Raw genomic sequence first — 15356 nt, forward strand, 5'->3', positions numbered from 1 at the left:
GTACCTGAGCAGTGAACAAAGCCAAAAAAACCTGTCCAAATTTGAGCACAGAATATATTTGTTCACGTTTTAAATGTGAGGTATGTCATTTCAATAATAATAATAATAATAATAATAAAATAATAATAATAATAATAATAATAAAATCTCTCCTGAATTTAATAGACAAGTAAACAAACAAAAAAAAATAAATAAAATAAGAGTTCACTTGAATGTCGTCTTAACGTTTTCCCCAAGTAGCACCAAGGGAATCACTGCTAATTATGGTTTCTGAACTGACGCTCTACTACATTTGTAGAAAACCACTATTAAACAATAAAAGCATTTTAAAGCAAACATAACAGACATCACTCAACTGAGAAAAGGCTGGTTATAAACCAATCAAATGTTCACACTAAACCCCAGGATGATAAGTGAAGCATTTGATCAGCACTTCCTACCTACTGTGAAGAGCTCAACTGAGAAAACAAACAGGATCTACAAGGAACAGCCTACTCCATAATCAGTCCTGCCAGATGAAGATTTCTGAGGTTTTTCTGTTGTGCGCGAACAGACTTGGTCACTGTGTGTGTTGAGTGTCGCGGTCTAAAGGATGTTGAAGGTGGCGAGTTAAATGGATAAGGGAAGGGCTCTGTTACAATGCTGATGCTCCGCCATGTTTCTCCTGAAAAGACAAACATATATTTGTGATATCAGAATCAAAAAGTGGATTTTCTTTTTGTAATCGAAACTGGTAGCAAATCTTAATCATCCATTAAATGAAATATTTGCAAACGCAAACATTACGTGTTTTCTGACTTTTTGAAATTGATTGGACCTTTATATACGTTTTAAGAATGTTTAATTTTTCAAATCTCCTCTTTATTAACCCTTTCACAATCTTCATGTCAGGGTCATCTAGACCCCATGACTTCTTTACTCTGTGCGCGGTCCAGCTGGCTCGCACTGACCCCATGTGTGCTTTTACAAGGTTTTCTTTTTTTATAGGCAGCAAATGGTGTTTCATGTCATGTACCTTTTCTTGGTCAACATCAGAGTCTGCCGTTATGACAATTCTCTTCTCCATCCGGGTCTCTGAGGATCCACTTTTTACCACCTGAACAAAAAGCATATATATAGTGTATTCAAGAGGCCCACCAATCTGAAAGGATGAGTGGAAGAAAAGTTGCACAGCTAACCTTTGAGATATGGGTGGTGGTGGTGGTGACAGTGGTGCCGCTGCTCGTCTCTGAGGTAACGGTCTTGGAAGTGGAAAAAGAGCTATCCTTGTCCTCATCTGTACAGTCATCTGTCATCTGAGAAAAACACCAAAGGAAGAAAAAAAAACTGATTAAGCTTTTCAAACTGATTTAACGCTGATGTTTTTCTTAGGAAGGTGCAGTAAAGCTTCTTTGTCCCGCCTCCCCCCAGCCCTCCATTCCTTTGCTGCCCCTTCAAGAACCATCATACTGTTAGCTTGTCAAGTTCTGGAGGCAAGTTGGATCTGGACTGAGCTGCTGCTGGAGCTGGAGCCCCTACCTTTGAAGACTCATAGGTGAAGGTCTTGGTTGGGACGATGGGAACTTCTGTGGTGGAGATGTCACCAGGCAGGGAGTTGGAAACAGCTGTGATGGTGACAGTGTGGGTCTGCACCAGAGGGGGCTGTGAATGGGAGCACAGCCCCGTGAGTGGCTGTTTAACCAGACACTTCGCACCTCACAGCAATCAGTTCTTCTTTCACACCATGCAATCCCTCTTAGTGCAAATTGTTTCCACCACCACCAGCCCAAACCCGGTCTGATTATTTCCAAAACAATGCAGTCACACCTCCAACTTCATTCGCAACACTTATAGGATGATTCTGTCACTTATAGAGTGATTTTAATCATTGTGTTTCAACGTAGAAAGTGGTATTGTTATAGCAACCCGTCACCATAGCCAGGATCTTGCAGCGTCACCGTGCGACACCTCTGCAGCACACTCTGTTTACATTAAACTCAACTGCTGCCCTTTGCAGCATTGATTTTCTTTCTAGATTGGTGTTGGTTTCTTTTGTTCTGGTGCTGCAAAGAAGTCAGCAAGTGTGGAAGCTGAAGGCCAAGAAAGAAAAGAAACCGCATCTCCCCCCTTTGAGACTACCTGGGAGCAGCGCATGACCTTCGGACCATCACTCCAGAAAAAGGAAGGTGAGGAAAGTCCAACTATTCCCCCGGAGCACTCGGGCGCTACGAGACATGTTCCTTCTTCCTCCGGGATCTTATCTAAAGCTTTACAGTCGGACTCAACTGGGGGAGCCAGTTGCGCCATTTCCACCTCTACGAGCGGCACCAGGAGAGTCTCAAAAAGCACAACCTCCTCGTGATCGCACAATGACTCTTCAACGGGAGCGCTGAGGCCTTCGACAACGCCAGGCTCACTCTGACGGCTCTGAGAGGACCCGGATGCCTCGGCACCCCCGAAATTACTCCTGGCATCCTCATGAAGAGTTTTTGTTTCTGATCTTTTGCAACTGGGACTAATGCACACACTCTAAAAAAAGACAAACACAGTCACTATGATCATGAGCAGGCAAAGAGTTGTGAATAACAAATGACATTTACATGAATCATAAAACATGTTTGCATGCCATTTCCTTCATACAACAAAGATATAACAACGTGGGATGTCAACAGAAATGATGCAGTCTCCTTGTTTTCTTGAATAAAAATGATCAGTTTCACTGGAAAAGACGAACCCATTCTCGAATCATTTCCATTCGTGATACAGTTAGCTGCTGAACCACGAGAACAAAGATTTAGATAAAGATGGTAGATTTTGTCCATTCAATGTCTCCAACTTTACCCCCACAGTCCACAACATGTATTTTCAGGGACAAAAGAATCATATGAGGTTTATTGATAAAAATAAGATAAAATTACACCCTAAAGCTTCTCCTTTCTTGTGTGATTTTTTTTTCCAATAATGTTCATACTGAACTAATATAAAACATGAAACTAATGCATTATTTAGGATTAGGGCTGTTGGGGGACACAATCAGTGCATTTTTAAATGCATGGTGTCAAAGCTCCTGACTAAGATAAATTCCCAGGCCCCTGTTGTTGGTGTTATTGAAATAGAACAAGAGACTTGAACAAATATTTGCCCTTTTGCTGTATTATTTAAATATATTTTTAATGTTTTCTGGTTTGTATTTTGTTGTGTTCTTGTTTATCTTGACTTTAAAACACTTTGGTCAGCCCGCAGTTGATTTTCTATTTGTTGTTGACAACAGAGAGAGAAAACAAAACACTAGAACAACAATGAATTAGATAAATCAAATGTTTAGGACCTGGTATTTCTATGAGGAAATCCGACCGAATGAAACGAAAAAGACCGAGTTGTTTATGGAATGTCTTTTATTCCTTGGTCTAAGTTGATTGTCGAGATATCATGCAACAGGAACTCTGTTGTGGTGAAGGACAAAAATGTATTACAACTGAGCTGCCTCAAGGTTTCCAACAACAGGAAATGCTACTCTATGAGAAAGAATATGAGAAACATGTCATTCAAGGTTGTACGTTGTGTGTGTTCAGAAAAAAGTCACAGTGATCAGTTTATCCAAAGACAAAAATCCTAAAAACTACTGAAGATATAAATGCACCCAGCATGTGTAGAAAACAGGCTCAAAGTGATCTGGTCATGCTTTAAAAACTTTAAGTTGTAGTTATCTTTAAACTCCATCAGAGAAAAATGTGAAACAGTCAATTCCAGTCCTGATCAGTCTTTACAGATGAGGTCTGTTTCTGGCTGGAGAAACCAGGAGGTTGTGAAGCACCAGGAACCAAAGAATCAAAGTCTTTTCTGACAGCTGTCTGAGCAAAGGGCAGCTTCTCGGGTGGAGCAGAGGTTGGGAGGCGGTGGGGTGAAGAATGCTGGAGTGGTGTTTCAGAAGAGGCGAAAGGAGGAGGAGAAGAATAGGGAGGAAAGCTAGAGAATGATTGATAGATGAGCGAGGCGCGGCCTCCGTGGGTCACATTCACACCTTTGTGCAGAGCCTCAGCTGCGTTTGGAGTAGAAGTCTAGCAGAGGGCCGCGTGGGAGGCGGATGACAAACTGAGAGGGGGAGGAGGAGGAGGAGGGAGGAAGAGAGATAAGAGGAAGGATTTCTGAAGAGTCTGCAATGATTGATATAGAACTGCTAACATTTTGCAGTGTCTTCCTATTGAAATTATAAAGTTTGTTGAACAAAATTTTGAATGTCATTGTTGTTACTCAGAGCATGGGAATGTCAACACTACATGCATTTTAACATGCACTCCTTAATTTCCATCTCTAAGGATTTCATATTGGTTTGGAAAAGACAAAGTGATCCACACGTCCTGCATCAATTTACACAACTAACATGGAATTAAAGTTCAGAGATAAAATTCAATCGATTCAATCACAGCCAGAATAAATTCAGCATTGCGAGTTGATCATGGTATATTTCATATGTTTAAGTCCAGTGGAGTACTTCAGAATTAAATAAGTCTGTCTGCTTAGGTGGCTTATCCCCTCTCACAGTAAACACAGAATGATAAATTATGTAAAATTAGAAGCAATCTCTGTCAGGATACTTGATGTTTCGAGCTAATAATTGTTGACAGTAAGCAGGTTCTGCATGGGCCCCGTTTCATTTCCCCGTTGTGATTTCTGTACGACTCAACCGCATGTTGATGAAAATGTAAGCCATCAACCACGTATTACAGCCACAGACATCAATGTATTTCACTGGGATTTTGTGTGAGAGAACAACGTGAAGTAGAGAATAATTTTGATGTGTATGAACAGGTATCCGTCAACATCAATATTTGCGTCCTTCTACAGATTCCTATAATGATTTAGGTAGGGATACTTTGACACCCCAGCTATGTCTGTCATGTTCCTGTGGGAAGGTGAACTTTCTCTCTAGTCTTGAATGTTCTGCAGTTTCTAACATGTTTTTTTTTTTTGTTTCTTTTTCAGGATTGCCTTAAATTGTGCTCATCATTTCCTGCTTCTGCTAAAGAAAAACTCTTTAATAGCTTGATGGTGCCGATGCCATGTTACACTGTCAGGATGCTGTGTTTAAGATAATGTGCATCGTTAGTTTTCAGCTACGCAGAGAGCTACATGTGGGCTAAAATGTTTAATTTGCTGTCTTCTGACCTTTTTCCAGATATTTCATGTTTCCTACATGGCTCATGGTAAGTTTTAAGTGTGATGTTACAGGATGTCATTCAATAATTTCTCCCGTCCTGCCAATATCCCCAGATTTGTGGAGGACGCATCTACTAGTAATCAACAAATTCTCAGGCCAGCTGAAATTAAACTGCAAACAGACTGACTCTACCTTGTAGGTGCCTTCTTAGTGCATTTGTTTGCACTGCTTTTTTTTTGGGGGGGGGTCTCAGAGTAAGTGGGGCTGAATACAAATGCACATCTGTTCATCTTTAATTTATTTAATTCCTTTTCAAAGTGTGTGGCACGTCATTCTATCACATAAAATTCCAGCAAAATACGATAAAGTTTGCATTTGTAATGTGAAACATTCGTAACACTTTTGCAAGGCACTAAAAGTTCAGATGCAAAAGTGGATGAAACTTTATTTATAAAACACAACAGCCGAACTAAAGCGGAAGTAAAGAAAGTGGATCAGAAGCAGAAGGAAAGCAATGAAGGAGGAGGAGAGGAAAGGAGAAAAAAGGAAGCACTGCTCTGTGTCAGGACGTGCAAGCCTTCAAGAAAACTGCTCATATCTTAATCATGCGCTATTCTTTCTGAGTCAGGTCTGTCAGTCATGCAACACAAACATGTCGGGAGTTCGGACACATCCAGTGCAGTTAAGATCCAATTTCTCAGAGATTGGATAACCAGTCCAACCGAAGCCTCGCGCTTGTCTGTCTCAACAGTGAGAGAACGAAAGCACCAGGCCTCGTTCCACCAGTAAAAACGCAATCCTTCATACACATGCATGTGCTGCATACCACGTGCCGTCAGATTCATCAGAGAAGTACATGCATTCACTTTGCACACAGTATCACACAGAGATGATCAAGAATAGCAGCTGGAAGAAACCGAGTCCTTCCTCCATCATTTTACATGGTCGGCAGATTTATTGAAGAAAACTGAAATCTTATGCAACCTTTACAGCAAAATAGAGCTTTATTCGATATACGACTGCACAGCGCCCCAGAATAATGTGCCAGTTCGGAGCTGACCATCAAAATTCCCTCCAACTCCAAAACCGGAAGATTCAAATTTAAAAAGGGAATTATATCTGCAGGACTTACCCCATCTGCACCGGGCAGCGGCTGGCCATTGATGCCCACGGTACGGAATGGAGAGTGCGTGGACAGACGCTTGTCCCATTCACTCTGCCTCGGCTCCGGCACGGCCTCCATGAAGTTCCGCTTCAGTTCACTGATGCTGGCGTGGTGCCTGAGCAGGTCCTCCTGAGGCTTTTCGAACTCCTACACGAGTCAGAAAAAGTTGAGAGGAGAAGGACGAGGTGTTGTGGGGGAAGGACAGAGAGTGTGATAAATGGAAGGGACCATGGCAATGATAGACGCATGGAGAGAGAAGGATATTGGGAATAGAAGGAAATAAAAAAAAAGAAAAGCATGAGATTATGATGTTGCTTTACTAGTCCATCTGTGAGTCTGGTTTCATGAATAAGCAGAAGCGGAGTTAGCAGGTAATTCTGTGGGGAAAATATTAGGGGTGGGGTGGGAGGGAATAAATCCAGATGTTTGTACTTCTTCCTAGAAGTACAAATGCTTGGCTTTTTTCAAAGCGGGTAATCAGCGGTGCTTTTCAAACTTCATATGAAGTCTGGCAGCTGACTGATTTGTAGTTTTAAACAAGCAGAAATCGACCAGTAAGGACTTCAACTCCACAGCAATTGAAATTGCAATAAAAGCATCAAGAAAAACAGGCTGCAAATAAAAGGGGCAGGAGAAGTGAAGACGGCGGCCATGGTCGAGATTGCTGAAGACGCAGCCTGAGTAGAAGAGACACGTTCATTTGGAAGAAATGAACAGATGCGACAGAAGAAGCGCTGATTTGGCAACATTTGGCAGCAAGTTGGGATGGTCAAGAAGATGATGGCAGCCGTAATGCAAAATCAACTGCAGATTGTATAAAAGGAACTGGTTGTTGTGCTTGAAAGCAACGTTTCTCCAAACGTTATGTTGGCTACACATCACACAAAACAAAGGACTTTAATTATTGTGATTTTTTTTATTCTACAGCCAGTGACTTATTAGTTATAACTGTTGCAAAAGTGCAGAGCATTTATGGTAATTAAGAAAGACAATGAGCAAAAGCAGAATCAGGGGAATACTGATGGTCAAGTATAAATCTATATCTGAAAAAAACAAACAAAAAAAAAACAAAAAAAAAAACAAAGCAGCTAGATCAACTATAAACCGAACATACACTGATGACAGATTTTGTCCCCAGTTTTGGAAAGGTGTGATCTGATGAGACTAAATTTACAAGTCTTACATACATGTTTTCAGTATTTGGTTAAATTCTCTCTCCAACTGTATAACCTGGGTTCGGGCTACCGTTCTGGGTATTCTTCCCCAAACTTTTCACAATAAGTACTGGGATTTTGGCCAATTCTTCCCGATAAAAGTGGTATAGTTGAGGCAGGTTTGTGAATCACCTTGCTCACACACATCTGTATTTCAGCTTTGCCCACATATTTTCTATAGGTCTAAAAACAGAGTGCTGTGAAGCCCCCTCTCAAATAATATTTCGTTTGTTCTAAAGTCTCTTTGCAACTAATTTGACATCATAATTTGGGTCATTTGCTCTTTGGAAGACCCATTTGCCTGAGCTTTATTTCAAGAAAGAGGTCTCGAGAAGACGCTTTTAATATTTCCATGTCATATTTTCTCTTCAAATGCCATCTAATAATGGAGGAAGTTGGATTGTGGTCTGAGAGAGGAATTCAAATGATTGGTTTGAAGCCACAGCATGATGCTGCCACTCCTGTTCTTCCTAGTTGGAATGGTGTTATCAGACTAAAATGGCTCCCCATGTTTTCTCCAAATATAACAATGTTTATAATGCTAACATTTTTTAATGATCAACAAGATATGTGTATTATATTAATTAATTAATTATATTAAATTATATATAATATTCTGATATTTATCCCTTACTACACATCCAAACTGTTGAATATTTTTCTGTTGCTTTTGAAGTGATCTCATACCTTGTGCTGCACAGGTTTTACTGTGGATAATGATACGTTTTTTCCAGCTTCAGCCAGCAAAGTCTTTTACTTTAGTTCTGGAGCTGATGAGCATATTTCTCACCAAAACACGTCCTTTTCTGGGACACCGAACATGTCTCCTTCCTGGATGGTATGAGTGGACATTAAGATGGTGCTCATACTTGTATTTGTTTGTATAGATGAAACTGGCACCTTCATGCATCTGCAAATTATACTCAAGGATGGATCTAACTTTTGGAGTCCATAGCTCTCCTGATATCTCAGCGGATTTCTTTCGACTTTCCCATGGTGTCTCACAAGAAAGCAATGTGCTTGAGGCGATGCCTTGCAATAAACACACAATGGCGCCTAAATAAAGTCAGAAAGCGTGAGCCTATCGGAAGCTTAGAAAGCCATGACATCATTTTCTGGTTGTACTCAACATTTTTAAAAGCATATTAGTCTCAGAGTGGGTAAATTACTTAAATAAAGAACTTCAAAACAAAGTTGTTTAAAAATTCTCAAAATTATTTTTCCTTTCTTTATTCTGTTTTGTTAATCTTCACCAATATTGGATAACGGTATGTAAATATCTAGTTTACTGTTCAAGTACAGTGCATCTACTGTTATGAAAAGTAGTTTCCCAACAGCCGAACGTCCATCATCGCAGATTATGGTCAAAAGTTTATTCCCGTGTCTTATAATTAGAGCAAGTCAATGGATCAAAAAATTAAGGATGTTTGTGTAAACCAGTGTTTAAAAGTTCAGCAGCACTCTCCTGAATCAACCAAGTCAATTTGCCACACAATTACTTATTGCTGATGCAAGAAATAGTGTGAATCATGCCTCATGCAAGCGTGAGATTAAACAGCAGCAGCAGCCGGTTGTGCCAAAGAGCAAGAAAAATGCAGCTTGAGAGCTCCGAAACAGATACAAACCTCCAGCATTAACAGGCTATGTCTGATATAAACTGAGTCACCCTCAATTTTCTTAGCTCTTTTCTGTGAAGAATGAAAAGAACAAAAAAACAAAAAAGTGTGGGTTTGTTTCAGTTTCCCTGTACGCTGGCATCACACTGCTGCACGGTGGACATGCACTGTATGAAGTTCACTAATGTGTTAAACACAACAGTCAGGAAAGAACAGAGAGGCGTTCATGCAAAATGATTTGGTGCAAAGTGACCAAAACTGTCCTATGCTAGCAAAGAAGAAGGACTTCTATAATGAAAAACTGAACAAAAACACCTGTTAGTCTAAGATCATGCATGTGTGCATTCCAGTGTCAAAGACAGCAAGCAAAACTTTTAAAACGTACATCTTATACTGAGGCGAGGAAAGAATACTTAACAAATCAGACTGCCTCTAAAGTAGTCTTCAAGACCAGATTCTTACACATTCTGTTCATAACTGCATTTCTTCTGGTTCTTAAAAATAAACTGTACATCTCATGATGTACAGCTATCTCTGATATCTCTGGTATATTTAAGTTTACACCTAGCTGCACGGGAGCACAACATGAGAAGAGGGTGGCATTAGTCCTTTCAGATGCAAAAATCGTAAGTGGAGAAACGCATGAGCGGCACCGAGAGTCTGACCTTTCGCATTTGCACCCCTTCCTCGATCGTCCTCTCGCTCTCAGACTCGTGCTACCCCGGGGGAGGAGAGAGGAAGATGTGTTAGCACCCTCTGCTGGTTGCGTTAATAAAAACCATGTCCTTTGAGGGACAGTGTGCTACAGGCTTGAGCCTGCCACTAACCTGGATGTACCCATTGATGGTGGATATCAGTGAAGAATCTACGTCTCTCTGCTCCCTCGACACTGCTGACTACAGCAGCAAGAGACACAGTTTACGCTCATGCATAACAAGTCTCCGTTCACTGTACACTCTTAGGTGTTCTTTCTGAGTCAGTAACAATTTCAACATATTTTCAACCATTCAAGATCATAGATTAGATTTTTACCTTAAATGCATAAAGCTTTTATACAGTTGACATACAATTATAGATGCAGACAAATTTAGTTGGACCCCTGATAAAGGATGTTTAAGAAGCCTTAAAGCAAATTCGATTTAACATTTCGAATGTCAGAAACTTTGAAAATTCCAGTAACTGTTATTTGTTTTCCTACTTCAGTAGAACCATTACATTATATGGCCTTATACAGTTATCTTTTTTGCAGTAGGGAAGCACTAAGTATTTGTTCACATTTCAAAAGGAGTAAAGCACAGAGAGAGGAAGATCTTTGACAATTTCTCTTTGCAAACCTCTCTAGATTATCAGCCATTCCAGGTCTTCTTTTATTTTTTCATTCAAATCTCCCTACAGGTCAAACTGGATTAACACTGAACTTAACAGTGTTATGTACTATTCAAATTCATAATACTTTATAGATCCCAAAGGGAAATAAAATATTATAAATATAATAATATGTTAATGTGTGCTTTTCCACATATCCATCTTCTGTTTCACACAATTCCAGTTAAGTTTGGCAAACTTTACATGTTTATGTTTGAGATGGTAGAACAGAAATGGCTGTTTTCTGGCATCGCTCTCACAACATAGGATTGTTATGCAGATGGCATCTAAGAGTTGCTATGAACACTGAGCGACTCAAAGATGCTAATTCGTCAACAATACTTTTGAATATGAAAAAAAAATGTTTTAGTTACATTTATTTTATTTTAAAGCAACTGATAGAAATATTAACATCTGTGCCAACAATTTTTATCAACAACAGATGGTAAAACTTATTTTCTCAACATAGGATGTTTTTCCCCATTGAAAAAAAAAAGTAATCAAATTAACGGTTGGATTTTTGTACAAATTTAAGTGTGATAAAATGCTACTGCCATTTATAAAAGTATGTACAGTGTACTAACACTTTTTATCCATCTTTACAAAGGGTGCCAAGAGATTTGTCCACATCTTTATTTTGCTTTATGTTGTGTTCCTTTTAGACGTTTGTGCATTTGTCAGCCCAGACAGATACAAGAGTAAATAAATGAGCTAAATACCTTGACCTCAGACACGGCCTCTATTTTTGAGGGCTCTGCAGCTTCTACCGTGACTTCCAGCTTCCTCTCTTCCAGGCGGCTGGTCTTTATGGGAGTGGAGGTCTGGGGCTGGTCGAAGGGAGCCATGGGGATTCCTGCATCTGCCAGCGCGGCCTGAGAGAAGACTGGAGCACTGACGGGACGTGTGCCCCTCTGCGTGCTCACAACTACAGAAAAATGTAAGGAAAACTGACATTAACAGAAATAATTATTATGTTTGCAGTTCTTAGGTTAACATGTTTAATAACTAAGGTATTTTTGTCATATGTTTGCACATCGTTAAGCTTTTAAATGCAACATTGTCACAATCAGCAACCATACTTACCGCACTCAGTTGCCCTGTAATGAAATAAATGCAAAAACTGCAAGCATATACTGTACCTCATGTGTTTTCAGTTTGCTTGGTTTTAAAAGAAAAACATATGAGAATAAAACTTAGGCAAGAAGCAGAAATCCTCAGGGTGACATGATGGAAGCAGGTTGTTTTATTTAAGGTAATCCAATGGTCGGGCAAAAGCAGTTAAGTCGCATATTAGGCAAAATGTTCATGACTCATTCAAATGTTGAGAACAAAACAGCTTTATTTCTTCCGTGTGCAAAAACTGCCAGGTGGAAAATGTGAGAAGAGGCCTGGGCATCAGCCCGTGTATCCAGGCAGCAAATGTTAGTAAATGTTTTATGACGCAAAGAAACCCACAAGTGAGCATTAGTCAAAAACACACCCCACACACACACAAAAAAGTAATCGGTACCTGACTCTTTGGCATCAAAATCTAGCAGAACAAACCAGTCATCAGTGACATCTGTGTGTATGACTGGACGTCTTTCTTCCAGGATCCGCATTTCAAACTGTGGCTCCTTCTCAGAAATTTCAACCCTTTTTGTGGCCACAGCAGATGGAACTCTGACCTCTGATCGGACCCTGAGGCTTTCAGGGGCAGCAACTAGCATAGATATGAACGAGGCATTATTGTGGAAAAGAAGTGAACAGCATCAACAGCCCTCAGGGCCTTTATAGCATAAATCTGAATTTACACAAGTAATTTGTACGTGTTTCGTTGAACCCCTCTTTCATGATATACCTGATGTTTTTAGGTCTGGATACAGGAGAACAAACCAATCATCTTCCACTTCTATTTGGGGCTGACGTTCCTTCACTACTTCTTTCTTCTTCCAAGTCTCATCCACAATAGTAACCCTCTGCTGTGTTCTTTTCTCTGTGGCTACAAACTTTTTGGCTGTTCTCGCTTCAGGAACAGGGAAGTCACGTTGCTCCACAGCCACTGGCACAGAATCAGAAGGAAAAACTAAAATGAAAGGCATTCTGGGGTTTTCTTTCTATTTTTAAATCTGTATATCAAAAAGCTCAATAAAACCAGTAAAAAATATGCCGTTTCAGACTAAGTAGAGATGCACCAATTCCTCTGCATTTGATGTGAATGAAATGATTTTCCTGTTGGCCCATAAACACACTACAACATGCCAACTTGTGATACTCATATTTTCATTGTGGAAGTTTCTCTAAGTGAGGAAAAAAGAAATGTAACCATTTATAAAATCAGTACGGATTAGCATTGTAGGCTACTGGACCTGCGGCCCATAAACTGGGGTTCAAAGGAGTTACTCAACACAACAGAAAGTTCATAGTTAAAAACATAAAAACCAGCAACTACATGATTATATTTAGATATTACTGCAAAAAATGAAACTACATGCACCTATTTACATAAAAGCTAGCATTAGCACTGCAGCACAGCTAGCTACAACAGGACTTGGAAAAGTAGGACCTGTTTAAATTTTCCACAAGCCATTTCTTTTAAAGTAGAGTGATGCCTTTAATATCTGTATAAATATCTGTTGACTGCATATTAATTGGTTATTAACATCCAGAATAAAAATGGTTTGGTGAGAAATTTTTACTTGTGATACCTGTTTACAACATATCACAAGAAACCTTGGTCCTACATTAGCCTTTGTAGATCAAAGACTAGTGTGATTGCTTTATAATTGAATCACATGAAACTTGAACGCAACATCCATTACCACTTAAATTTGTGGGATTAATTTTAATATATAGCATGTTGGACTTTGTTTTTACCATTCTAAATGTTTTACTATTACTACAACCACAATTTTAATGTAACCAGAACCAATAAAAAATATATCTATTGGAGAAAAATGGGAATCCGTTGAAGTAAAAATCCAGAGGTTAAAAAGTGACCTCAACAAATTGGTAATTGGTGCATCTCTAGCCCCCAGTAGCAGCATACTGGTTGAACTGTGGAATAGACAACATATCTGCCTAATTGCAATAGGCAAACAGCAATAGCATAGTACCTGATACTTTTGGTGCCACATCTAGCAGCTCAAACCAATCATCACCCTCATATGTTGGTTGTGGCAGGTTAATCACAGTCACAGCAGGTGGCCTCTGATCCTCCTTGACGAACTTTGGTTTTGGTTCACTGGGTACAGGTGTCTTAACAACCCTCTGAACCTCAGCAACTGACACAGAAAAATGAGGATTGATAAACTTTAAGCACACAGAGTATAGACTGCCTTTAGCCAATTAAAAGTACCTGGTGCATCGGGTATGGGTTTTTCTTGAGTAATGTCAAGCAAGACAACCCAATCATCATCTTCCATGTTTGACAGAGGTGGGGGTTGGCTTGGCCTAATTTTAGGAGAACGAGTACCCTCTTGCCCGCTGGTCGCACTAATTATCACTTCTTCGTATGTTCTAATCTCTGTGGTTTTTACTTCCTTGTGCGCTGCAATCTCTGTGGTTTTCGCCTCGACTTCAAACGTCTTTTCCATCTTTTGAACAGCCTCAGCCGGGGCAGCTGGTGCACATAAAATATCCAAATGGTTGAGCTTCACTTGTGTACACGAATCTACTAAAAAAATGTGATTACAACATAAACTGATCTTATACCTGTGGGTACGATAACTGGCTTGTCACCAACAATGTCAAACAGCATGAGCCAGTCATCTGTCTCCGGAAGAGGCTGGAAAGGCTGTGGACTAATTGGATATAACCTTTGCTCTACACGTTTTGCTTCAATTGGAACAACTGGACTGATTTTAGCTGGTTCTGGCACAGAAACTGAAACGAATAAAACGAACATTTACTTTTGACTCCTGTTAAACATATTGTAGGAATTTTCTCTGAATAAAGACATCTGAAGGATAAAGGTACCTGGAGGAATATAAGACTCTACTTTGGACGGTATGTCCAGCAGCAGATACCAATCATCATCTCGGTTGCTCACTGGATACAACGTTATCTGCTCTGGAGGTGTCTTGTCACGTTTCTGAGTCACAGTCTCCTTAACTACAACTACAACCTCCGTTGTCCTCTCTACTGCCTCTGAGACGGTCACAGTTGCCTTCTTTTCTTTGGGAAGAATCTGAACATATTCGGGCATTGATGCTACAGACAAAACAAAAGTAAACAGTATGCTGTCAGAGACCAGCAATGGACTTAAAAATAAGTGGTCAGATTTGGATTTAAGTGTACAGTAGTAATACCTGGCTGTAGAAGTGATGTTCCCCTATCTGGAAGATCAAGCAGACTGATCCAGTCATCTTCTGCTTGCCTTGGTATTTGTTTTCTTTCAGTATCCTCTACAAAAATCTCAACTCTTTTGTCTCCCTGATCAACAGCTGGGACACGTTCAATCTGGGATTTGGAGACACCTCCTGGTAGACTCACTTCAACAACAAAACCAAAATAAAGCATAATTCAGTCTTTCCTGGCTGTAATACGATAAAGTTGAGAGTGAAAGAACCGATCCAATTAAGCAGCATGGGAGACAGTATGTTTGTCAGTACCTGGTTTTATATATGTAGTTTGTCTAGAAGGAACGTCCAGCAACACAAACCAGTCATCATCCCTCTCAGTCACTGACTGGATTTCTTTAAGACATCTCAGAGCCTCTTGGGTAATCTGTGTCTCTTCAACTACTACTTTGTAATCTTCTGAAACTTCAGCCACAGGGACAAACTGCCCTTCAACCATCTGGGCTTCATTTATCGTTACTAATAAATGGAAGCAGAAGAGGACTTTTTCAATCCACAGACGTAAGCACATATTTTATC

At 39.9% G+C, this 15356-nt stretch overlaps 1 protein-coding gene across 9 annotated transcripts in view; it reads right to left on the minus strand.

Moving 5' to 3' along the window:
• Positions 1-15356, minus strand: part of LOC103143080 (titin homolog) — a 24053-nt gene continuing 8697 nt past the window's right edge. For 4 of the 9 annotated variants that reach the window (XM_016675011.1, XM_016675012.1, XM_016675010.1 and 1 more), the window contains 18 exons: positions 15090-15296; positions 14787-14969; positions 14455-14688; positions 14191-14361; positions 13835-14098; positions 13593-13760; positions 12338-12538; positions 12008-12199; positions 11217-11422; positions 9960-10028; positions 9798-9848; positions 9142-9204; positions 6270-6449; positions 2119-2508; positions 1519-1641; positions 1179-1295; positions 1016-1096; positions 1-664 (listed from right to left, as the gene is read on the minus strand). In XM_016675011.1, the coding sequence (XP_016530497.1) occupies positions 635-664; positions 1016-1096; positions 1179-1295; positions 1519-1641; positions 2119-2508; positions 6270-6449; positions 9142-9204; positions 9798-9848; positions 9960-10028; positions 11217-11422; positions 12008-12199; positions 12338-12538; positions 13593-13760; positions 13835-14098; positions 14191-14361; positions 14455-14688; positions 14787-14969; positions 15090-15296 (2930 nt within the window). In that variant the 3' untranslated portion in view covers positions 1-634. Of the gene's footprint in view, positions 665-1015; positions 1097-1178; positions 1296-1518; positions 1642-2118; positions 2509-3356; positions 4072-6269; positions 6450-9141; positions 9205-9797; positions 9849-9959; positions 10029-11216; positions 11423-12007; positions 12200-12337; positions 12539-13592; positions 13761-13834; positions 14099-14190; positions 14362-14454; positions 14689-14786; positions 14970-15089; positions 15297-15356 lie in introns of those variants that run through there. The other 5 variants (XM_016675013.1, XM_007559481.2, XM_016675015.1 and 2 more) reach the window with 5 other exon arrangements.

The sequence above is a fragment of the Poecilia formosa genome, unplaced genomic scaffold (genome assembly GCF_000485575.1).
Source record: "Poecilia formosa unplaced genomic scaffold, Poecilia_formosa-5.1.2 Scaffold105, whole genome shotgun sequence".
NCBI lineage: Eukaryota > Metazoa > Chordata > Actinopteri > Cyprinodontiformes > Poeciliidae > Poecilia > Poecilia formosa.